The sequence below is a fragment of the Crocodylus siamensis genome, chromosome 5 (genome assembly GCF_052110815.1).
Source record: "Crocodylus siamensis isolate JL-2025a chromosome 5, ASM5211081v1, whole genome shotgun sequence".
NCBI classification, from domain to species: Eukaryota; Metazoa; Chordata; order Crocodylia; family Crocodylidae; genus Crocodylus; species Crocodylus siamensis.
This window is the reverse complement of record NC_143399.1, coordinates 647,175-672,182: the sequence shown is the minus strand read 5'-3', so window position 1 is coordinate 672,182 and position 25,008 is coordinate 647,175. Positions and strand designations below refer to the sequence as shown.

At 50.2% G+C, this 25,008-nt stretch overlaps 1 protein-coding gene across 4 annotated transcripts in view; it reads right to left on the bottom strand.

Moving 5' to 3' along the window:
• The window catches only part of PTPRF (protein tyrosine phosphatase receptor type F), a 422,531-nt gene that overhangs the window by 256,539 nt on the left and 140,984 nt on the right, over positions 1–25,008 (bottom strand). For 3 of the 4 annotated variants that reach the window (XM_090047886.1, XM_090047883.1, XM_090047885.1), the window contains one exon: positions 3,981–4,138. In XM_090047886.1, coding sequence (XP_089904012.1) covers positions 3,981–4,062 — 82 coding nt within the window. In that variant the 5' untranslated portion in view covers positions 4,063–4,138. Of the gene's footprint in view, positions 1–3,980; positions 4,139–13,900; positions 14,047–25,008 lie in introns of those variants that run through there. The other variant, XM_090047884.1, reaches the window with a different exon arrangement.

The following is a 25,008-nucleotide window of genomic DNA, read 5'->3' as shown; positions in this document are numbered from 1 at the left end:
TTCATTGAAAAGAGGTTTTCTCTCTCTCTCCCTTTTCTTTTTTTTTTTTTCATTAAAGTAAGCAACGCATTCCACAGGCCTGAAAAGAGAATCTTTTCCTTGACAATTGAACTGAACATTAAATGAAATCTGCAAAGCCATTTTTCCTCTGTACAATCAAAAGCTGACAGAAGGGGAAGCAGGGAGAGTGCATAAAGGAAAAACATGAGCAAGCTGAGGGAAAAAGTGTAAAACAATCATCCTGAATCAGCTCCAAGCTGCTCTAATGGAATTAGGGTCACCCTGACAGAAACACAGGCACATCACAGAGAAAATTTAATAATTTCTTCACCGCAGTCTGCAAAAGCAATAGAGGTTTGGAAAGTACTTTCTGCCAAATTAGCACTTCTGTATATAATGCTCACGTGTCCCTTTTTTGCTCACCTGTACCTGGTACCATCTCGGCAGACAGCACTGTCTTAATGTTGACCCTATTCCTTTCATAGCAAGGGAGTCCGGATGAAACCTCTCTTCTGAAACAATGCCTTATGCTTAACCTCTGCACGCCCCCAATCTCAGCGCCTCTCCTGCGAACTCAGTGCTGGGTATCGCACCAATTCCACCGTGCAATACATATACAACCTGCTTCATCTTGCCCGCTAATGTCTAGCTATGTGCCAGCTGCCTAACTGTCAAGACGCTACGGTGGCAGCACTGACAACAACGGTGGAACAAAGACACGTTCGACAGGGAAGCCCCGGATCTGAGCGCTCCAGAGCGACCTCCAAACCCCACGAGAGCTGGCTGTCAGACGCAGCCACGGCCCTCTGCCCGCCATGACTTGCTGCTGATCGCACAGACTGAGGGAAAGCATCTAGACACCGTGATAAACCTATTTTCCCTGCTCCATCACCTTTAATCAGAGGAGCGGGGAGCTCTCAGCAGCCCGGAGCCTGGCACTGCTGCACGGGGAGGGGAGAGGACAGAGAGAGGCCACGCCACGGCCCAGCCCAGATTCAAACCCACGGGAGGGATTCTCGTTTCCCTTCAAGACACCACCACAGCACAGGCCACCCTGCTCTGCACGGCTCCAACCCCAGGACAACAGGGTCTGACACAGAGGCCACAATCTCCACCTCCAGGTTAGGCATCCCTTCGCTGGAAACGTCACTGCTCCTCCGGGCCAGGTCAGCTGGGCACAACGAGCGAGGGAGCCACCGACTTTGGGCACACTCCCCCGTCACTCGTGGCGTTTCCTCCCTCCGGCCCACAAAGAGGGCAAGCCACACCGGGTCGTTCCCAGAGCGTCACCTGGGGCCCGAGAAAGCAGCAATGGGCAGAAGCAATCTGCAGTGGCCAACTCCATGTCGGAAACAGCTCTTGGTTAAACAAACTCCTGCAAGACCGTTTCAGGCTGGACATAAGCAAGAATTTCTTTACTGTCCGAGCCCCCAAGGTCTGGAACAGCCTGCCATCAGAGGTGGTTCAAGCATCTACATTGAACACCTTCAAGAGTAAATTGGATGCTTATCTTGCTGGGATCCTATGACCCCAGCTGACTTCCTGCCCTTTGGGCAGGGGGCTGGACTCCATGATCTTCCAAGGTCCCTCTTGACAGAGACCGTGCTGCACGCCTGGGTGCTAGCCCAGGTCTAGCACTGGGGCTGCAAAGCAAAGCCCACCCGGGTCCTTTTAACTCTGCAGGAGTGACATGTTCCTGGCCCTGGAAATGGCCTGAGACCCCCCCACACACATTTTGGACCCCAGAGAGCAATGCTCTTTGTCCTTTCTGGCAGGGCAGGGCTGGGCTGATAATCCTCTGGGAACTCAGGCTCAAAGGCTTAGCACAGCAACCGGATCTGGTGGGGCCCCATGTCGTAGAGTGGGGACGGGGACGGGGCCCACCCCCATCCAGGCCCTGCGAGGAGGGCGGATCTGTGACCTGGCCCCCAATTCGGGGCCTGGGGCAGGGGGCGACTTGGCCCTAACACGTCCCATGGGAGGAAGGTGGTATGGCGTAGCCCCACCCTAGCCGGGGAGGCTGGCCTGGCCCCAAACCCACTGTGCAAGAGAGGGGAGGTGGCCAGGCCCCTCAGAAGCCAGGGGCTGCGGCGGTTGTTGTCCAGCTCAGACCTGCCTCGCAGGCTTGGGATTTTGGCAGCAGGGAAGGGAAGGGTGGCAGTACTGCCATTGCTCCCCTGCTGCCAAATCTCCTAACTGGTGAGGGGCCGGATCCCAAGGCTCTGCAGGCTGGAGGTTGAGCACCCCTGGCTCAGAGGATGAAGCCTGCACCCCTGTATTGCCCAGCTCCAAAACAGGCTCAGATTCCCTCGGACAGAGCGAGCCGAGCGAACGGTCTCCAGCCAGCGGTGCCCAGGAGGAAGGACCGGAGTCACGACACTCCCACCTATCTGCAGCCCTGGCCTGGGCAGAGAGACCCCGCCATCAACACGCGTTCTTCCAGCCCCTGCAGAAGTGCGACGGCCGACCAAAAGGACTCGTCTCCCCTCCTGCTCCCTTCCACTCTCCCTCAGCTGATCTCCATCACGTCTGACCCAGTCTGGATCTCCGTCTGGCACAAAATAGTGCAATGCCCCCTCCCAGGCTCCATCGAGTCTCCTGGTGACGTTTGTAAACCTGCAGCTTAGCTACAAGCCTGGTGACAACCTGATCCCCAGAAAAGAGGCAGGAAAGTGGCTGGGGATGGCAACGGGAAGCAGACAATGTCAGCAGGCCCCATGCTCGCAGGCTCTGGGCACCTGCAGCTCCCAGCGCCTTCACCAGGAGATGGATCTGCATACAGAGCCCCTGGCAGGAATCAGCTGCAGCCTGAGCTGTGCAGGCACATCAAAGGGCCCCATGGCACACACGTACGCCCATCTGTCAGCCCGAGCACCTCTCCCACTCTCCAGCACCTGCCCTGACCAATGCTGCTTCCAGAGAACAGCAGGGACCGAACTCCTTAATGACCTGGTGCCTGCCACACTCAAAAAGCTGTGCTCCAGCTTTGTGCTTACGTCTTCACAGCAAAGGTATGAGGAAGGGAAGGTCATCCCAGTTTGAAAATGTAAGCAGGCAGGCAGCAGGTGACTTGGGATATGCCCTGGATACAAGGAGATGAGGAGGGAGGGCACCTGTCGTCAGAAGAGAGGAAGCCGCCTTGCTTCAGATACAGACCCACAGATACCTTGGACTACCCCAGCAAATGTGGACGGCTGAGTTATGAGAAGCAAGGCTGAATAATGAGTCTGTGAGGCTTTCTGCATGATGCATAATTCATTTGCTAGAGAGCTCCTGCTTTAAAGCATTTCCAGTACCCCACTGTTAGCCACGTCTGCCCTCCTCCCCACTGCATGAGGGCTTTCCATTCACTGCTTGCTCACTTCCCTGGGCTGGGCTAATCACAGCTGGACGTGGCAGCTGCACACGAGTGTCAGCACAACAGAGGTGGACGCAGGTTCAGAACAAGGCAACACGGCACTGAAATATTCTCGTCCTGTCCGACTGCCATGCGAATCTGGAAACGCAATGTATGACAGGGAAGCGGGGCTTACACTGTCCTCCGGCAGGTCTCATGAAGCCAGCTGACCTCAGAGGTGCAGCTTCAGTAATGAGGCGACGGAGGCTTCGTGCAGATGAAAGAACAGGGAAATTAAAACCATGAAGAATCCCAGCACCCTCCCCAGCAAAAAATGCAGTGTAGCCAAGTCTTGCTAATGGAGTCAAGCCCAAGGTTTCAATCTCGTAGCCATGAAACATCGTGCTCCCCTTGGAGGGCATCGCTCTCGTAAGCAGTTTGTTTTTCAAAAGCATGGACCAGGACCACAGCTTTTTCATCTTGCCCCTCAGCTTCCTCAGCCCCAGTACACACGAGATCATGAGGCTCCCTTTCCCTGGCTGTTCCCTTGCTGCACGTGCGGTAGGCCAAGGGAATTCGATGTTACATGAAAACAAGTTCTTAATATTTCTGAGGTCTTGGAAAGAGTTTGGAGGTTACTTACTGTCTGCCCCAGCCGAAGGCATCAAGCAGCACAGAACTACTGCTGGCACGATGAATACTGGGACGCAGAAGTTAGGCACCATATTCCAAAGCGAAGCAAGTCCTCTCGAGTCAGGGACAAGGGTCAGTACATCCAGGGTTACAGATACAGACTTACTCCTGCAAGCCAAGAAAGAAGGAAACATCAAATACTGTGCCAAGCCAGAAGGTCAAACAAGGGCCTCCTCCCTGCATCCCACCCCACGATCAGTCTCAACCCCACCACCCACCCACCCACAGTTTTTAAAGAAGGCAGAACCATTTTCCAATTTGGCTGCACTACGTTGATGGAGCTACAGTGAAGCAACAACTGCATCCAGGGCTACATACCCTGCTGGCCTGCTCTGGCCCCATATTATAGCTTGGCCTGTGAGGTCTAAAGACCTTTGCGAAGCAAAGCGTGTGCATCGGATGCATTATACCATTTGAACAGGAATAACCCACAGCGCTCCCAGGCATTTTGGAGGAGGGCTCAAGCCCTGACAACATAGGTATGAGGGCATCCTACCTTCTGGGGCTTGGGGAGTTTCTGGCGCTTTCCTAAGAGCTACCAATACTGACACGTCTTGGCGACCGTTACTGCTGCATTTCGGGGGCATGCTAACTCCTAACAGAAACAAAAGTGTTCAGCGAATGCTAGCAGTGACAGTGCTCAGGGAAACCTGTGGGAAATCTCAGGAGACCCCACCAAGGCAAATATTTACATCGTACCATCCTACCAAGTAGTAGATGCTGCTGCTTCTTCCCTCTGTTACTATATCTACACAGTAAATCTCTGTGCATGTTAGATCATCGTACAATGCAAAATCTTTATTTATGTAGCACCTTCTACAGCCAAGACATCCGAGAGTACTTTACAAAATAACCTAGTTCTCTCCTCCGTGCAGAGAGAATAGGATACTGATCATCCCCTTTTTTCCTTTTCCTTTTGAAATTTCACGTCTTGGGCCAAATCAGTCCCAACTTCTATCAGCCGAGCAGAGCTCACTCATTCAAGCCTGTATGGCACTACCACCGGCAAGTATCCTGCCACCCAGACTCTTCATCCTGGGGCTTTGGATACTCCCATCCTGCTCCACCACCTGAATCAAAACAGCAACGCCAATCCTGCTCAGCCGCCAGAACCTGTATGCTGAAACAGAGGCCCCTTCGGAAGAGCCCGACATCCAACTTCCTTTCCGTCCGGTTCCCACCTCCAAATCCTCATTTGTCTCCCCCCAAAGAGTTCCTAAAACGCCATTAAGATGCGCTGTCTGCAAAGACAGATACAGATAGTTGTAACCCAAAGGAAACAACTCACCCGCGTGGTCTGCCCTTTGCTGGCCAGCTCTCTAAATAGTCCAGTGCCAGGGAACAAGAACAAGGGCCTGGACAGACCACGAATACTGCGCCTCCACCCTCCGCCCGTGTGCCGTGCTAGCTTCTTCACCCTACCGGGCCGAGTCCTCTTGCACGCCGCATGGCGCCCTGCTTGCCTGGCCCGTCTGCAGCAACAGGCAACTCGCCACGACCGCCGAGGACGACCGGGTCTGTCCCGTGCTGGGTCGCCCTTAAGCAAACTAATCCCAGCGTCCCCTCCCCTTGGGTTTGGCAGTTTTCCCACTTCACTGCCAAGCCCGTGCCCTGGCTGTCGCTTGTACCAAGATGCACCGGCATCCCATGAGCTGTTTTACAGGCTGGATATTTTTACACCGGGTTCACCCGAACCTGCCTCCATGGTCCAGCAAAAAAGCCAGATGCCTCCTTAGGCAACGCTGCTGCCCATCTCTCCTGGAGCAACAGCCCCTTTGTCGCCTGGCAGGAAGCATCCTCCTCTCTTCTTCTTTCCATTGTGGCTGGATCTGTGGGAAAAAGCTGTCTCCATACAATATTTAAAACTCTCCAAATTGGAAAGCTTTAAATTTTCATAAACCAAAGTAACTGTCGTTCTGTCTTGAAATTGAAAACAGGGAAAGGGCCTCTTGCCCATCTTGAGAGGCGAGATGCTCTGCCCCCCCCACGGCGACAAGCCACACCTGGGCACGGGGATCAGGTATTAACCCTTCACAGGCAAGCACTGCCATCAGTGGGGGAACACATCTGGACCAGAGGCTACAGCTGCTTTTTCCTCAGGCAGAGGGGCTATGTGAGGAGGAAATTACCCACAAACGAAGAGAGATGCCATTCAAGAATGAGCTGAGCAAGAACGCAGACTCGGTATAAAAAAGGGCAGCAGAAATGCAAGTGAACCAACCTGTCAAGACGTGCCGACTCCGTTCCCATTGCTAGGCCACATATCTCCTGCTGCTCACAGCCCCGTGCCTTTCTCCGGGCTGCTGTTCCCTTGCAACCGAACGCCTCCTGCATGTGAAATGATCTTTGAACCCCTCTGCAATCTCACTTCTTTGGTTAGCCTCCAACTACTTAGCTGGCACCTGCCAGTGCAGATACTACGGGGCAATGAGCAGAAATGCTTGCAGCATCGGACTGCGAGACGATAAGATGAGCTAACTCAAAACATTCAAGTAGGGTGCGGGGCTAAATACTTGGGAGGACGCTGGTCACAATGCTGAGTTGAGCACCCCAAAACCCCTAAATTTAACATCAGGATTGCCAAATGTCTGTCAAAGAAACCAAAAAGTTTGTTGGGAAAATGCAAGCGAGGAAGAAGGCCAACAGGAAAAGCTAGACTTGTTTAAAACAAAGCCAGGAGTATAGTGTTTCCTACAGAGCTGGGAAATCAAGACTGCAAACAGGCCCCACCGGAGGTGGCAGCATCTGGGTTCAGAGGAGTGATTAACTCTAAAAGGTTGAGAGAAATCATGACAAGCGCTGAATGGCTTCTGGCCTCCACGGACCCCTCGGAATAAAAGAAACTGAACTGCAACCAATGCAAGGGGTCATCGGCCACGGCAGCACATTAAAGAGATGGATGAGAAGTCACTAAAGAAAAACAAAAGGTGCGGGGGGAGAGGGGAAGAGAGAACAAGCAGCACGTATTAAAATGAAGCTACTTAGAGACAGATGCTTGAACAACTTGAAAATCTAAGGAGGACAAAGGACGTTAGATTCATTCAAACTCTGGCAGGACCTCGTTGCGTTTATGATCGTGTGATAAAACCGATGCCATCTTTGTTGAGAAACGTTCCTCCCCGGGAACCATGCTAATTAACTGCCCCAGCATGTGTATAGGCACCCGCAGTGCCATGCCCCTGTCTCGGGAGGACGGACCAGAGGCATCTCTGCTCTGGCCCCGGCACGCGCAGCACATCGGGAGACACGCTCACACTTCGGACGGCACCGCGGCAGGTTGCTCCCTACGCACCAGCGGGGAAGACACGTGGCGTTCAGGAGGAACTGGCTCCCTAACGTGCAAACAAAGCATCCACAAAACTTTGGGGTATCCAACAGAAAACAACACTAATTAAAAACCGCCTGGGCAAGGCTGGCATCCAGGGTGGATCGTGAGCAGTAAATGAAGCAGGCATTTACTTTATTAACAGTAACAATAATAATTGGTGTAGCTCAGCTGCTTCATTCAATGCGTGGCACCTGATCTGTGCGCTGAATAAACGAGGAAGGGGAAGCCTGCATGGAGCCATGTAATTAAAGAGGATCACGATGCCGATGTACAAGCAGCAGAGTTGTGCAGCTACTTCCCGACCTCCGATCATGTTCACGCTGCCCGGTGACATTTGTTAGCACAGGTGCAGTGGTCAGGAATACAACACGAAGGGGGAGTTTAGCAGCATGGACAGGTAGGATGAAAGTGAGACTCAGTCTCTTGGCCTTGCAAGCTAGAGGGAAAACCTGAATAAGGTATCCAATTATAGATATACTGGGGAGGCAGTGATACCGAGAGGTTTAGGGTGAAGCTGGATACGAAGGCAGTGGCCAATGCCAGTGTACTGCATATGCAAAGTTATCACCTCGTGGACCAAGGTGAGACCTTGCCTGGGACATCCATCCTGAGACCTCGAACAAAAAGAGTCAATCTGGAGGGAACTGGACACGATGACCGAGAGGCTGGAGGGATGGACACAAACCGAAGAGCATCAGACAAATGGCCCAAATAACCCCTGGAGCAAAGGGGCGCTGAAGCCATCTGTATGCAGAAGAAAAGCACACGCAGCAAGTATGGGGAATGTGGCCTGTCATGAGCCGCAGACATGCGACCGTGTGTAATGAAATGAGACCAGGCAAAGGAAGAGTTTCCCACAGAAAGTCGTCCCATCGCTTGAGTCAGCTGAAATCAGATGAGAAGAACATGCATTTTACAGGGCAGCCACGATCAGACAAGAAAACCACACCGACACCCGGGAGACGGGTCCCCCAGAAACACGTGAGCACACAATTCTTCCAGATGGGGTTAAAAACAGGGCTGCTGCTGCAGGAACCTAATTGCAGGCGCTCGTGCTCCTGCACGAAAAGCAGCCAGTCCACAGGGAGGAGCAGAGGTGAAGAGAGGAACTATTTAAGCAGGCGGCAAGAACAGCTTGAATGCCGAGGTCCTCCTCAAAGACCACATTTATCCCTGCAGAGACAAACTTCTTTCTATAAGCGTTACTGCAGTGCAGCAAAGAGTCTGTCCTAGATAAAGGGAAGGATTTGTCACTGGAGCAAGAATTACAGAGGGTCCTGCTAAGTGACGGGAGTGATAAGTTACACAGTTTAGCAAAATATTGATCAGCTGGGCTACAGCCTGCCAGCCATCAATTAGCACCGTGCACTGCCTGCTGACCGTCAGAGGGCATCTTTACTAGGGCTGTGTGAAGCTTCGGTCCCTGGTTTGATTTGGTGGAAATTCGGCCCGACTTGGTGGCCGAATCTCTGAATCCGAATCAAATCAGAGGACCCTTTTACCTCTCCAAAGCAAATCGGAAAGATTCAGCGATTCGGTCATAGACACAGCTTTAAATATTTTTTCTACATACCTCAGGGCACCAGGGGCTGGTGATCGCTGTGATGCCAGGGCACATGGAGCGTGCCACAGGAGCGTGGGGACGGCAGCAGACCCAGAAGTGGACCAGAAGCTCTTCCAGTCCACTTCCAGATCCGCTGGGGAGGGCAATGGGGGCCCCCCTGCCTCCTGGGTCTGGTGGGCACCCGGGGTCCCCCGCAGCCAATTGCCGAGCTAGGGAGAGGTGCAGGGGGCCCCAGCACCCTCCCCAGCAGACCCAGAAGTGGACTGAAAGCACTTCTGGTCCATTTCCAGGTTCGCTGCTGAGCACGTGGAGGGTCCCCCCACGCTCCTGTGGGACGCTCCATGTGCCCCCGCATCGCAGCGTTCACAAGCCACCTGGTACCTCGAGATACTTAGAAAAAACATTTACAGCTGCATCTGTATCAGCATCGAATCTTCAGATTCAGAATTGGCCAAATCAAATCAGGGACAGTGATCCGAATCAATGAATCGAATCACTGTCCCCAATTCAGGCTGAATCCGAATCGAAGAGGGCCCACTTCACACACCCCTAATCTCTACTCACTGAGCAAGGGTCAGAGGCTGTTAACGCCCGCTGCAACAGGCCTCATCGAAGAGGAGGGAACCATGGCTTTCAAAGCACCCTTTTGCTGAAATGGGCCTCGTGTTGCCAGGAACAAGCCTGCAGGGCTCAACGATGCAGACGCACGGCGCTTTGCCCCGTCCACACCTGTGCTGCAGTCAGTTTGCACTGAAGTGGTGGAAGGGTGCTGGTCCCCATCTCCCAGACGCTAGACCGCTCCCCAGTCTACTGAACAGACAACAAGAGCCCCTCAGACTGCAAGTGATGCACGGCCTACAAGCCAGAGCAAGGTGCCCTTCACCAGCACACGAGGGACGTGGCAGCAGCCACAACCCTCCCACGGCACCCAGCCCCCTCTCCCCGTCACCAGGCTGCAAGCAGAGGCAGGACACGTCCGGAGGAGGACAAACCGAAACCCCTGTGGCCCAGGAGGAAGGGAAGACTGAAAGAACCAGGCCCCTGGGGTTCGACGCCTGCCGCGTGGGAGTGGAGGTGCTACCAGCAAATCCACCGAACTTGAACCACTGGGCTTCATGTCCCCCAGGATGGCAGGGCACACAGGAATGGGCAAATTGGAGGTCTGCCTAGCCCAGGGTCCTGCCTCTGATCACAAAGCACCAAAGCTGCAGAGAAAGACACGAGGACCTAAGCAGCAGCAGGTGTGGATAGCCTGCCCCATCCTGGGTCTCAGCTCGAGCCTGGCATTTGCCCCGCGTGTCCTTGTCTCCATGCTGAGGGATCATCCACATCTTTCAATCTCCTGGCACAAGGGCCATTTCCAAGCCCTTAATCACCCTTGTTATCCTCAAGGTCAATGGTGCCTTTTAGACAGGAGCCGTCCTAGCACACAGGGTGCGGACAAGGCTGCAGCACTGAGCATGTGCAGTAGGCACTGCAGTACTTCACCATCCACCCCGATGCCACTGAAGCAGGGCTTGTGCTTTTTTTGACCCTTCTTCGGTTAACGCACGTAATTCAGAGCCCTGGGCAGTGTAAGAGTAGTTCTCCCCTTCCCCCCTCCAATGCCACACTTGCATTTCTTCGCATTGGATCCTACCCACCACGGCATTATCTGCTCACCTGACTTGTTCCACACTCTCTGACCCTGACTAGCCGAAATAACTTTGCATCTCCTGAAAAATGTGCTGCCTCACCATCTCTTTCCAGATCATTAAGATGCATAATGACCGAGCATAGCACCAATACACTTTGAGACCCCGCTATGTTAAGTTTTTGCCACAACGAACATGGACTATTTAATCTTCGTCTTTGCTTTCAGAATCCTGACCAGTGTTTGCTCCACACAGGTTACCTCTTGCTCCTGGACTAGCTGGCTTCTTCAGAAGCCTCTCTTGCAGGACCCTGGCAAAGGCCTTTTGAAATCACAGTAAATTATGTCTGCGGCTGCTCTGCCATTCACTAATTTACAGACAAGTTCTGAGAATACCAAGCAATTAGTGACAGTTTTCCTTGGCAGAACCTGCACTGATAAGATGGTATCAGACCAAGATCTTCCAGGTGTTGTGTTATTGTGTTTAATTACTGTTTCAACCAATTTGCAAAGGTACAGATGCAAGACTTAGAGCTCTCCAATTCACTAGATCACTGCTTATAAACCTTTCAGATAGCGGCACGGCACTCCCTGCTCTCCAGTCTCCTGTGTTCAGCTCAGCAGCATCGTGCTGAGGCTCCGTCGGGACTCCTGAGTCTACTGTTCGCGCTGGGTCACTTTCTTTTTTACGTTATGAGTTTGCCCCAGAACCTCTTCCTCCAACAACATCTCTGAAACCAGCTCACCTTCACTACCATGACAGGGCAGTGGCATCTTCACAGCAGCCTTGACGGTGCAGACTGCTCAAGTGAAACCATTTAGCCTCCCAGCAACTTCCTTAATCGCTCCCCTTTATATCTAGCGATCCACTAGACACCACTAGCGTCTCTGAAGGACTATGCTCCTGGTGTGCTCAGAACGATTGCTTGTTGTTTGTTTTCACACCTTTATATACTACTTCTGCAAAACCCAGGTTGGCCCTTCTAGTTTCCCTCCTTACCTGCCATAGGCTCTGCTCCTGTTCCCCGTTTTGTTCAGGGTAGGACTCTCTCCAACCCACCACTTAGCCATGACAGTTTACCCCTTGCATTCCTGGTTCACGTCTTGTTCAGCAGCATGCGTACTTCTAATTGTTGTGACGCCACTAAGAACGTTCTCTCCTTTACCTTTAATCTTAGGGCCTTTTTGACTAGACTTCCCATTTCCCTGGAACCCGCTCCTTCTGCAGCTGCCGTCATGTTCTGGGACCCGCACCGGCCACAGAACATAATCATGGCTCATGCAGGCCAGCCTGAGATAGCCTCAAACCCACCATCGTGGATGTACAGCTGGCGGTGTGGCCGCAGCTACGCGGAGCTGAGCACAAGCTGCACCAGCCCTGAATCTGGGTAAGTACTGGGGTGGTCAGACTGTGCTCCACGCTCCCCGCGGCTTCGCTGCTCACAGCCCCCGAGGCAACTGCTTTGGGGGTGTCTACTTGAGCTGCAGTCACAGCAGTGACAACCATGCAGACAGACCCTTGGTTGCAGTCACGACTGTTCGGTCGGTCAGCTACTGGCACCTCCTCATTTAGGCCCAAGCTGCAAGAGCAGGAGAGGCCTTGGCACTGTAGCACCTTCTCCCGTGCCACGTTCTCCCATGAAGTTTCCACAGCACTAAGCAAAAGATTTCCAAACATGCACTTTCTGCCTCCTCTCCACTGCATCCGAGACCTTATGTGACCTACCGCATTGGAGAAGACCTGGGTTCTTGCCTGCATCAGACACTTGAAAAGAAAACCCAAGAAATCCCCAAAAGAGCAACTATTGAGCAGTCTGCCCATAAGGGGAAGTTCCTTTCCAACTCATTGCCTGCTGCAAGACTTGTGTCCTGCTGGAGGGTTTATACAGATTGTGCTTTTTTAATCTCATCTAAGGTAATGGTGAATGTTCTCCGTGCTTGGTTTTGGTAAAAAATGTTTCCTGAAGGATGTTTAACTTAATTATACAGTTGTTGCTATTAGCTGTTCAACTATAGTTACTTCTTGAACCCCATTACTGTCACATTACCGTGCATTACTGAGGGCTAAACTGAGATTAGCTTCTTCTCTTGTGTACTCTAGAATGAGATTTTCCAAGCAGCCCTCATTTAAAGAGTTCAGAAATTGCTTCCCTAGCCTCTGCCCTCGCAGGATACCTGCTCACTTTATATGCAGGTAGTGACGGGCTTCCATCCGGGCTGCTTCGTTCAATTTAGTTCCCTGCTGAACTCCCTCGGCAAGGCGCACACTCATTTCCTGGATCTGGAGGCAGCTGGATGCTGTAACGAGGAGGGTCCTGTGGACTATATTTGTATTCACCACCAGGGACAGTCAAAAGTTTTCATGCAACAGCACTGCTGAGCCTGAACCAAAGAGGAAGGGAAAGTGTTCTCCATACCTTGTGAAAGGACGGTGATATGGCAGGGTGACCATAAAATATTAATTGCTTTGAAAACGCTAGCAGTCCAATTCTCATTTTCACCAAGGCCTCTTTATCTTGCACTGGCGAGGAGAAATGCAATTTATCATATCACCAATGTAACAGGACCTCAAAGCACCTTTAAGATCAAGAAATCATGCACTTTTAGGGCTAGAAATCCAGAGTTAGCACTGAAATCGCAACCTCAGCTCTGCCTTTGTGGCTCTGTCCTAACACCTCTCTCTCTCTCTCTCATGGTACATAAACAGCAAAATAAGCTTGAATTTCTTATACAACGCTCTGCACAGGAAGTTACAGATGCTACAGGAGTTGCCACAGTCTTTGGGGTTAGCTGGGTTCAAGTCTACCTCCGTCTGCTCAGAACAACATGCTGGAAGACAAGTCAATCAATACTTCTTGCAACCTCCCTTCGACCGGCTCATTAACGTGGGGGCTGCACAGGAGCCTGCTGGCTCCAGAAGCCAGCAGACAGCTGCATCAGGCCTGCAGAAAAGCCAGTGCCTCTGGACAAACAGGTCATCTTCCAACAGGCCTGCTCTTCTCATGACACGAGGCCCTGGCCCAGCTGACGAGGCCCCTGCCCAGGAGACGGCACCGCGCTCTGCTCACATGCAGGGCTGCGGTGCGACGGGAGGAGCGTGCAGGCGGGTGGCAGCCCCTGCCTCCAGCCATGCCACAGGCTCGCAGACGACCGGATGCACGGAGCGCTGCACGACTGCCAGCCTTCCCGAAAGTGCAACCTCATCCATTTCAGAGGGAGAAAGGCAGAGAAGGGAGAGGGCAAAGTGCACGCTATACATCTTAATTGCATCAGCCTGTACAATTGCCCCTAGCGGCCCAGGAGTGACGTCCAGAGGCGGCTGCGATAAAGTTCAGAAATAATTACCTGCAGCTCTCATACTGGAAGGGCACCTCCTCACCTCTCCAGATCCCTCACTGTCCCCGGTGCTGGGGCTGCTGACGCTCCTGGTAAGGTCTTTACATCCGCAGACCCTCTCCAAACCGACGCTGCTATTCCCTTCGGGCTCCCAGGCGGCACTGGCCGCCACAACAGCCACGTGACAGCAGTCAGGAGTGTGACTACGCCGTGGTCACCTCAATTTACGGTGGCTTTGGCTCCTGTTCACAGGGGAGACGATAGCAGTAATCAGGTCTTACGCTCAACAAGACGTACGCCATCTGTATCTGTGATAATCGCCACTGTTTATTATAACTCTGAACATGATCTTAAAAATGCCAATATTTTTAATTCCTCTAACACACAGGGCAAGGGAAAGGGAGCCTTTTTCACAGAAGGAAAGGCTGGAGGGTACCTTTTTTTTTTAAACCAATTCTAAAAGTTCCCACTATCACAAATTGCAAGGATGTTTTCTTTGTATCTCAATTATGCCTCACAACTTTTATGTATCTGATTTACCAAGGGAATTGTCCCATACTAATACAGCGATTCAAGATAAACGTGGATCCTAATAAAAGATCCACCTGAAAGAGTGTTGCACCTCACAAAGAACGTGCCCTTTTGTAATGAAGATTTTTGCTGATAGCAAATGGAAAGACCTTTGGAAAAAAGGTGCATTCCCTCTGCTATCTCTAAGAACTTCACCGCTTTGCTTTTGAAGTTATTCACTCTTTCCTTCCAGGCGACAGCCTTTAGGTGACCTTGTGTAATGTATAAAGGGGATATATAATGTACAGCCTCCTGGGATACCATTCAGTAAAATTTTACAAGCAAAGAAATTACAGCTAGTTGGTTTTTCAATCCATTCACACATTAATGTGCTAAAATGCACACTCAGAGTCATTAGGATCCAATTCAACACACACACACACTTTACAGTACTTAGGAGGAAAGCCATTTTAATTTTGCTAGTTGCCAGAACTTAAATTCCTAGAGGCAAAAGCTTTACGTAGGAAAAAACAAAGGAAATCATAATGGGAAAAATGTTAGCCTGTTCTCAAATCAAGGAAAAATGAAGGAAACCCTCATGCTGCATTCAGCAGCTAAAACTTGGAAGGAAGGAAGGAAATAGCCCATCTCTGCCTTAAACACAGCTAGTGCTAGAGCTGGCCTCCTGACAGCAGATGCAGCATCTAGTTCATCAAACACGAGCACATCCGACAGGAGGAGTGCGAAGCTCGGGGCCCCTTAATAGCATGCAAGGAATGTGCCCAGCAGGCAGACGATGCTCCTGGACGTGGGTGGTTACGGCTGGCGGAGCCCCCTCACCTGCGGGTATGCAACACGCCACTACCGCCACAGGATCAGCAGACCAGTAGCTACCAAGCTTTTATTTCAGAGGAGCCTAGCGAACCCACAGAGGTGCGGTGTGGTGTGCCTTGGAATAGCTTCCCCGCCATGGCTCCAGGTCCGGGGCTCGCGGGAGAGGCGGATGGGCCACACTCACAATCACGCTCCCGCTGCAGGACAGACGTGCCCCGTGGCCCTCCCTGGCAGCCGTGCGAGGAACCAGCCGTGGAGCTCACGCCTTCGAGGGGTCCAGAGACAGAGTCTCTCCGACCTTCAGGCATGATCAAGGACTATAATCATTCGGGACAGAGCCTTTTACTGATGCATTTTTCCTGAGCTCTCCTTGCTCTGCTGTAATCTCTGTGGTTTTTAACAACTGCACACATGCAACCAGGAGGTTGCAATCAGCACGTTTCATAAAATGGATAAAAAAAATTAATTCCAAGTGTTAAAAACCACAAACATTTTATTACGTTTTAACTGTAATATCAGAGCACTTGCCTGGAAATGCCTGATTGTATTTCTAAATGAGCGGCAATTAACAAAGCAATTTGATGATGCGCACGCACGAAGTAAACAAGGTCAGCACAGCTCTGTGGGAGGGAGATGAGCTCCTGCTGCAGGAGCCCCAGCCCTGCCAGGAGCCCCCGCGGCCCTCGCCCTGCTGGGTCCGAGCAACTGCATTTCAACCATCCGGGGAAATCGGATGCGCTGAGCATGGGGCTCCGTTAGCCGACTGCTCACCGATTTGGTGGGAGCACTCGTCCGAGACGAACGGTGTGTGCGGTGGGGAGGAGATGAGCAGTAGCACCGGACAAGAACATCGCTGACCAGGAAAGGAAGACCCGAGAACGGAGGCCGCAGGTGGGACAGCACCATCAAGAGCCCTTGCCTCCTAGTCTTAGCAAAATAAAGAGGTGCAGGGAAGGACCAAGGAGCGGAGAGCCTCCGCTGTGACGACGGACCATCCGAGAGGGGCAGCACTTCCAGCATATCGCACGTGAGCAGCACCAGGCGGATACGAAAGACGCAGCCCTCGAGGAAGTCAGGAACTCTTCCAGCAGCAAGGAGCGTCTGCCACGGGTGTCGTCGCTGCCAGAGCTCCCCTCCTTTAGCTCCATATCTGCCTAGAGCCAGCAGTTGAGTCCTTTGTCTACTAGTCATAACATATATTCTTCAAGCCCTGCTCTATGCCCAGGTTGTCAACGTTTTGCAGAGGAGAATGACCCAGGGACAGCGCCCCAAAGATCCCGCGTGGTGTTGGACTGCACCATCTTTTTCTCACGGCTCCGAAGTGCGTGGTAGCGGCACGACCACACCCGCTTCTACCTTTTCACAGAATCATCAAATCACAGAGAATGAGGGTTGAAGGGACCTCAGTCTAACCTTCTGTTCCAAGCAGGACCAGCCCCAACTGCATCATCCCAGCCAGGGCTTTGTCTACCCAGGTCTTAAAAACTTCTAAGGATGGAGATTGCACCACCGCTCTGCATAACCTGTTCCAGCACTTCACCACCCTCCTAGTAAGAAAATTCTTCCCAATCTCCAACCTCAACTTCCCTTGGTACAGCCTGAGCCCATTGCTCCTTGTCCTGTCATCTGCCCCCACTGAGACCAGCCCAGCTCCATCCTCTGTGCAGCCCCGCAGCAGGGAGGTAAAGGCTGCTATTCAATCCTGCCTTGTCCTCTTCTCCAGACTCAATCAGCCCAGTTCCCTCAGCCTCTCCTCACCTGTCCTGTCCCTCAGCCCCCAACCATTTTCATTGCCCTCCACTGGCCTCTCTCCAACGTGTCCACATCCTTTCTGTCATAGGGGCCACAGCTGGACACAGGACTCCAGATGTGGCCTCCCCAGTGCCGAATAGAGGGAAGAATCACTGCCCTCAAGCTGCTGGCAACGCTCCTGCCAATGCAGCCCCGGATGCTGTCGGCCTTCTTGGCACAAGGGCACACTGCCAGCTCCTGTCCAGCTTCTTGTCCCCTGTCCCCCCAGGTCCTTTTCTACAGAGCTGGTGCCCAGCCCCTCACCCCCTGCCTGCCCCAGTGCAGGGGATCGCTCCCTCCCCAGTGCAGGACTTTGCACCTATCCTTGTTGAACCCCCTGAGATTCCTTTTGGCCCAGTCCTCCCATTTGTCTGGGTCACTCTGAAGCCTAGCCCTATCCTCCAGCATAAAACACACACTTACACATAACTATACACACACACACACACACACACACACACACACACACACACACACACACACCCTCCTGTTGTGCAACACGAAAACCATCCTTTTCTGGGTGTGCGTGGGGGTGAGGGACATGGAGGCCGAGGAAGCGGCGGTTCTAAGGAGAAAGGCTGCATGTTAGCTGCACGTATCTGTCTTCCCGTTTTTCCTCTCTCCTCTCACTGCCTTTTGCTGAAAATGAATTTCAAATTCAGTGGGGGGAGAGGCAAAATGCAGCTGTGGGACGGCGGGCAATTCTCTCCATTACAGGGAGCGGAGAACGCGCACGTTAGGAGCACCCCTGAAGCAGCTGGTATCTTCTCTGCCTGCTTTCATAATACCTCAGACGTTTGAACTAGCATTAAAAGACATGAAAACACTTGGAAAAGCATCAATGATCAGCTCATTAAGTGGAAGAACAGAGTCCCAAGGAACTGCCAGAGCTAGATTAGTGATCCAGTTCTGGTTGGAGGACGCTGGCATTCGAGAACACGTTATGTACAGACCAGGTGATTCACGTGAAGTTGTTTGTAGCTCTTCTACCAGAGCCTGTTGGCGTTAATATTGTGCCCCCAACCCTGACTGCTGCAGATTCCACCCCCGAGGCAAACTCCATGCAACACCTTCAGGGGCGCATCTCCAATAAAAGCATCCTCAGGACGGACCAACGCAGCAATGCCTTCCTCCAGTCCCTACCACACCGGGCAGAAACTACATCAAGGTCGCAATGGAGTTGCCAAGGTCATTTCAGCACCTACACAAATGCCTCCCAGCACGTTATGGTTATGGAGCTCCAGTCTTCACGGCTCTTGTGGGCAGCACTGAGATTTGCTCAGGCAGATGCACGTGCCTGGGCTTGGCCTTCAATGTAGGTATCCAAGTCTGAGGCATAATCCATTGGCCTTCCTACCCTTCTGCTATAATTAAGCAACTTATCTGCCCCCAAGGTCCCACTTGGTTGGGTAAACACCAGTGTCCAGAAGCAAGACCAGCACAATGACAGCCTGTGCACACTCAAGTTCCACACAATTCCCTACCACTGTGTACCCACACACACACACCCTACATTCCCTGTGCATATCACACCAGTTTATCAGCTACTTGCCCTCCATGAGGGAGCACAGATGGTGCTGGGATCCCTCCGCTCATAGCACATGCAGCTCATCGACCCTACGCTGCAGCTGCAACGCAGACCGAGAGAGACAAAACTCCGACGGAAGAACAGCTCTGGACAAGAAGCATTTCAATGTGGCCAAGCTGTGTTTGCCCAGCCCCAGATCCCCAGCACCTACAAGGATCCTCCGAGCAGCCCAACTATGTCAACAGACGCGGACGTGCTGGACCCAAGAGGGAAGGCGAAGAGCATGTGACCACGGCAGAGACTGCGACACAGGAGCGGGGTACCCAATGTGACTAATACTGTCTTTACTGTCTAGTATGTTTCTTTACTGTCCGAGCCCCCAAGGTCTGGAACAGCCTGCCATCAGAGGTGGTTCAAGCATCTACATTGAACACCTTCAAGAGAAATTTGGATGCTTATCTTGCTGGGATCCTGTGACCCCAGCTGACTTCCTGCCCTTTGGGCAGGGGGCTGGATTCAATGATCTTCCGAGGTCCCTTCCAGCCCGAATGTCTATAAAATCTATAAAATACTGGTAAGCATCTGTTATCACGCCTGCTCCCTGCGGGGAGAAGTGCTGGCAGGGGAGTACTCCGTTTCAAAAAGATTCACCATGTATTCTTGTTATGTGCACGCATCAGAGGGACAGGCAGATGAGTTTCTTACTGGATGAAGAACACATTTCCTAGTGGTAAAATGACTGGGCTTTGGGTGGGAGAAGGGGACGGGGTAGGGAAAAATCGGGTACCACCACCACACAAGGAAACCCCACCCGTATAATCTTATTTATTGCACTTCCAGCTACTCAGCACCCAGCATCCAAGAGGAGTTAGGAGAAATCTTTTCTTCCAACTACATGGGCTCGGCAAAGAAACAATTGCACATTGCACGTTACCGCTGAAACGCAGGTGCAGAAAGCCCACCACAGTTACTGAGACACGCTCACACGGGGCAAGCACCACTGAAACAAAGAAGAGAGAAGATGCAATGTTTCCTGGCTGAAGGACAATTTTATGAGCCGGCTTCTATTGACCTATCCTTGTAAAAATGGGCTGAAGTCCCTGGGTGGCCTGCTCCGTTGGAAAGGCGCTCCGGAGGTCTTCGTTCTGGAGGCTGGAAACAACACACTTTCACCACCGTTTCTGAAAATGCTCCACTTTGAATTTACCAGGCTACAGGCAAGCTGGTCTTTATCTCGCTGGATAAGAATCCATAAACCCTCCTCTCCTCACCAGAGAGTGAGAACGACTAGAAAGAGCTAGTGCCTTCTCGCGTTATTGAATTCATTACATTAAAACCAAAAGCAATGTCATCTTAACTTGAAAGGACTTTTAAAAGAGCTTGAAGCAATTCTGCTGCTGCAGCATTTTTTGTGTTTTGGATTATCTACAAGCTTTTTAACCCTTCAGAGACTGGAAATGTTTCTATCCATGTCCTCCTAAGAAGCATTCAAACATCTGGAAAATGTCAGTGAGCTAAGGGTTAAGCTGTATGGTATCTAACTACTACAGCTTGCACAGAAGCTCAAATTACAAAAGTCCAAGGTTTAAATATTTTTGTTTGCAAGAAAGGACCTGCAAAATTCAGTAAATTAGCTCATATGTTCCACGTACATCGTTGACAATTTCTGTGTTAACATCCCAAGCCTGGTGGAGCACTGAGAAGGTCAACATTTTATTAAGACAGACAGTGCTAAAATATTTATTAAACCATTACCTTAAAACATTTCCAGTTAGTGCTAATATAGAAAGATTTCTACCTCCTGGGACTTTGCAAATTTATGATTCATACCAAAGGTTGTTTTTTTAAAGCTTCTTTTAAAACAGGACTCACTTAAGCTATTAATTGCCAATACAGAGTGTATCAGAAACAGCAAAAATAAAATTTGGTTGGAATTCTTTTTTGTAATGAAACATTAGCAAAAAAAAAAAAAAGTCCTGCCACCAATAACTGCTCCTGTTTGAAGCAGTTTGTCATTTTTCTGGCCAGCATAAAGCCTGAGGCTGCCGTGCTGGGAAAAACAGCAAAGCAACTCTTTAGTCTTTTGTTTATTAAAGCCCCAAGTTTATGCATGTGGCTTTGAAGTTTGAGCTATATAAGAACATACTGGGAACCATTCTGTGCATATGGGGGGATCAAAAATGTCCTTTAAATCTGTATGTCTAAAGAAAACGTATGGGCTAGGAGAGCTGCCACCTCCGCCCCTGAGTCTAGGGCTAGTGAGAGCATGCATTTCTCACCGGCAGGTCAGCCTACCACGCAGGTGCTGCCTGCAGACAACCTACACCAGCACACAAAGACACTTCCTCCACGTATCGCCGGGCACAAAGTCCGTCCCACTATCAAATGATAAACAGCACCCGATGCAAAGCTGGTGGCATAAGCTTCACATGGCTAAAGCTAACAGCCAGGCCAGGTAGCAGAGCGCTGGTACTTACTGAAGTCTGCATGCCAAATTAACTGTGCTATTTTTAAGAACCCTTTTTTGAAAGTTTAAGGTGACTAATTGGTCTCACAGTTCACCTAATAGGGAGAGAGTGAGATTTCTCCCTGCAACTAATTCCACCCAGCATGAGCCGGGTAGATCTGCTAATTGATTTCATGGAATCTGCTCGTCAGTGAGTTAGCAGCAAAGTATTGAGGAAAGAGAGAGAGAGAGAGAGAGAGAGAGAGAGAGAGAGAGAGATTACTGAATGGATATGTGGTATTTCATTACTAAATGACTGCTGACAGCTGGGCAGCCCCATTCTTCGCTCACTACATTCAGCCAGAAGGCCCAGCAGCATTTTATAGCAGGGACAATTGGGACGTTTTTTACTGCATTACTTTATTGCTTTCCCCCCAGGAACTCTTAATAGATGGAATAGGTACTGCATACCATTACCGTCTTCCATATTACAGTGACTCTGCACAAAGCCACTGAATGGCTTCGTGTTAATATCTGTCCCAGCAATCACTAATGTAGTAAAATATATCACAGGCTTCCTTACATTAACTGCGGGACACACGCACCATTTACAAGACAATCGAGGTACTGATTTAAAATGCACTTTTGAGCTTTCTTCTCTCTCTCTATCATATTTTCAGTGAAACACATGTATTTCAGGACAGCCTGTACAAATATTGCAGATTATAGATGGTGTGCTAAGCAATACAGGACTATTTTAGAAGGTACATAACCTCGGAAAGCAGAAGGTGGGATGAGGAAACGAAAATGCAGGCAATTCAGGCTCTACATTACTCTAAGAAGTGCCACACGCTCATGCTGCTCACATTAAACAGAGAAGCGGTTTCTATATGTAAAACTAATATCAAAATGAACCCCCCAGAGGCTACTGTACTATTATTCATTTTCATATTAAATCCAGTAAAAATATCCATTTGTTATTTAAATTAAGCTGCTGCAGAGTCCAGGGGCCTAGCCTCACAAGTTAGGGTGGAACATGCCATGCACTAATGGTTGCGTGTGCCCCCTCCGCAACCTGATCCAGGCAATATGGCTTATAAACAAAGTTTAATTGGCAGAAGACCCTGCTTGAGCCTTCCCCAGGCCGAGCACTGGGTTTGCATTCCCCTCCCTCCTCCACAGGAAGCTCCCCTGGAAAGTCGCCGCTGGTGCTGGCTGCTTGCAATCTGGATCCAGAGTCAACACTGGAGGGGAAAAATCTTTTAGCAGAAAGACAGCCTGAATGGCACGACTTACTTCAGTGCATCTTTGCGGCAAAGTGCTGGTATTTCAGCAGTGCCCACAATGGCCTGTCCAGCCTAATTACAGAAACAGAGGGCTGGAAGGAACAACTTGGGCTGTCAGGTGATCAAGCCAGGATCACCCCTATATAAACCGTCCCAGTCAAATGTTGGTTTAACCTGCTCTCAAAAGCTTCCAAAGATGGGACGCCACAACGGAAGTAATCTGTTCCAGTGCTGAACCAGGCCCAGACTTAGGAAATTCTTCCTAATCTTCCACCTACATTTCCCTTCCTGAAATTTAACAACATAACTTCTTGTCCTGAACCCTGTGGACACAGAGGATAATCCATCACCATGCTGCTTATAACACCGCTTCCGGAGGGGAGACTTATCAAATCCCCTCTCATCCTTCTCTTCTCCAAACTATAACCCCCCTTCCACAAACCTTTCCGGGTCAGGCATGTTTCCTAGCCCACCGGTCATTTTTGCTGTCCTGCACTGGATTCTCCCCAGTTTGTCTACATCTTGCTTAAAATCCAGTGCCAAACCGGACACAGGACTCCAGGTGAAGAACCATTTCCCACGACCCCTGTTGGTGCACCCCGGCACCCGTAACAGTTTTCTTTGCAATAGTAGCTCACCATTCAGCTTAGGGTCCTAGATAACCCCATTCAGCTTAGGTTCAGCTACTATTCAGCTTAGGGTCCTTGATAACAACCAAGTCTTTCTCTGCCCAGCAACAGTCCCCCAGTTTCTAGTTGTATAAGAATATAAGCAACATAAGAAAGGTGAGGCAATGGGGTACAATCCCAACATGCACACATTTTATATGCTAGACATTATAAATGGATTTTTTTTTTTTAAATAAGAAAGCATCAACTATAGCTGACTGCCTCTCAACTGATCCATTATTATTTGGTCAATGACAAGAAAAGTACAGGCTTTCCTCCCATTAAGTAATGCACTAATCTATTACAACTCTACGAGCAGTAGTAATTAATCAAAGTTCTATCATACCATATAAAATGAAAATGGCTCTAAGATGTGCCTGTACACATCAATTAATTATTAAAGGGGCATTAGCTGAAGCTTTCCACCTATCATTTAAAAAGTTAGGAATAAAATTACATGCCATTCATTCAACTAATGTTGCACCAGTTATCTGTATCTGTCAAGCCAAGACAAGCGGATCCCGGCGGTAAGACCATGCACTTTGTGTCTGCTGACCACTCCAGGCAATCCTCACAACAGACCGTCGGTGCTGATCGAGGCTCCAGACCCAGGGGATGGTCAAAGGGACGGTGGCAACCCAACAGGCAAAGCCAGAGCTTTCATCCTCAAAGACAATGATGGCGGCAAGGATAATCACGTGCTGGTCCAAGCTACGAACAGCATTTAGTCTTAACAGGAAAATGCAGAAAAGCCCTCAAACAGCTTTCCTCTGTGCTTCCTGAGGTTTAACCAATGGAAGTACCAGGCATCTCCCTGTCCAGACAATGAATTTTAGTCTGCTGTCCTGGCAGAGAGCGCAGAGAGAACAGATACCTAATTAGTGAAAGGCAAATACCTCCACACTTCAGAAATAAACTAGACCCATTGCAAAAGCAAGCAGGCCAGAAGTACCAGGAAGGGATCAGTGCACCGACTCTGGAAATCGTCATATTCCTACTGCTAGTGACCCGAGCTTCACACTAATTACACAAGTCGAAGAGTGATTATCAGCTATGTGGATGCTAAATGGCTTGCTGATGTAACCAGAACAGATTTGCTTTATTCAGAATGGCCACTTACAGCTAAACCTGTGAAATGAGAAGGAGCCAAAATAAAAACATTTATTAAAAACACAGAAAACATCACCTTGGAAATGGGGGAGGGCAGAGTAGTGTTGGCAATAATTCAGGAACCACAAGCTTTTAGCATTTAGATTTTCTAGAAATGGAGAGGCAGACACTTTTTTCACATAATACTATAAACCCGTAACAGTTCGCATCTCATCTTTTACAGTCTTTGAAATGTACTTTTATGAATACGAATGCTAACAAAATTCATCCCATCTATTTTAACATCAGGCATCCATATAAAAATCTATACTCCAATTTCATGAAAGATTCATATTTTTTTACTGGAAATGTTATAAACAGTTTAAGGTTACTAGAGTGCTGGGTCAAGGAAGGCCTATTTCCATCAACATCGGTTGAAGGGAATGCCAGTTGTAAGTGTAATAAATATCCTCCAACTGCCTACGATTTTATACCTCTTACAGGCAATAACCTTTCTAATAAACTACCCAATGAGCATTACTGTTTCTGGGAAATATTGCCAGACTAAAAATTAGACTAAAAGTTTAAGTATTTTGCTTCCTCTCACCTACACCCCTTTCACAGATGCTCCACCTTCTTCCAGCTCAGGCCCTCGCCTCCACTGGGTGGAGGGAAGCAGGTGGGGTGGCCGGCTGCTCTTCCAGGCAGTCCCCAGCATCTACGGGATACTTCCCCCCTGCCCACCCTCACATTCAATGCACTTTGCTTTCTAGCTCCTAATAGACTCTGACTTCAAAGTAACAAAGATAAATAACACTTAAGATATGCATTTGATTAGCAACCTGCATCATTCTGCTTAGTACATCATTCTGAAGTCTGACATAATAAGCATCTTCCAACAGACACAGTGGTCACCAGGCAAAAACGCACCGAACTGTTAACCAGTTATTTCCTACTCTGCACAC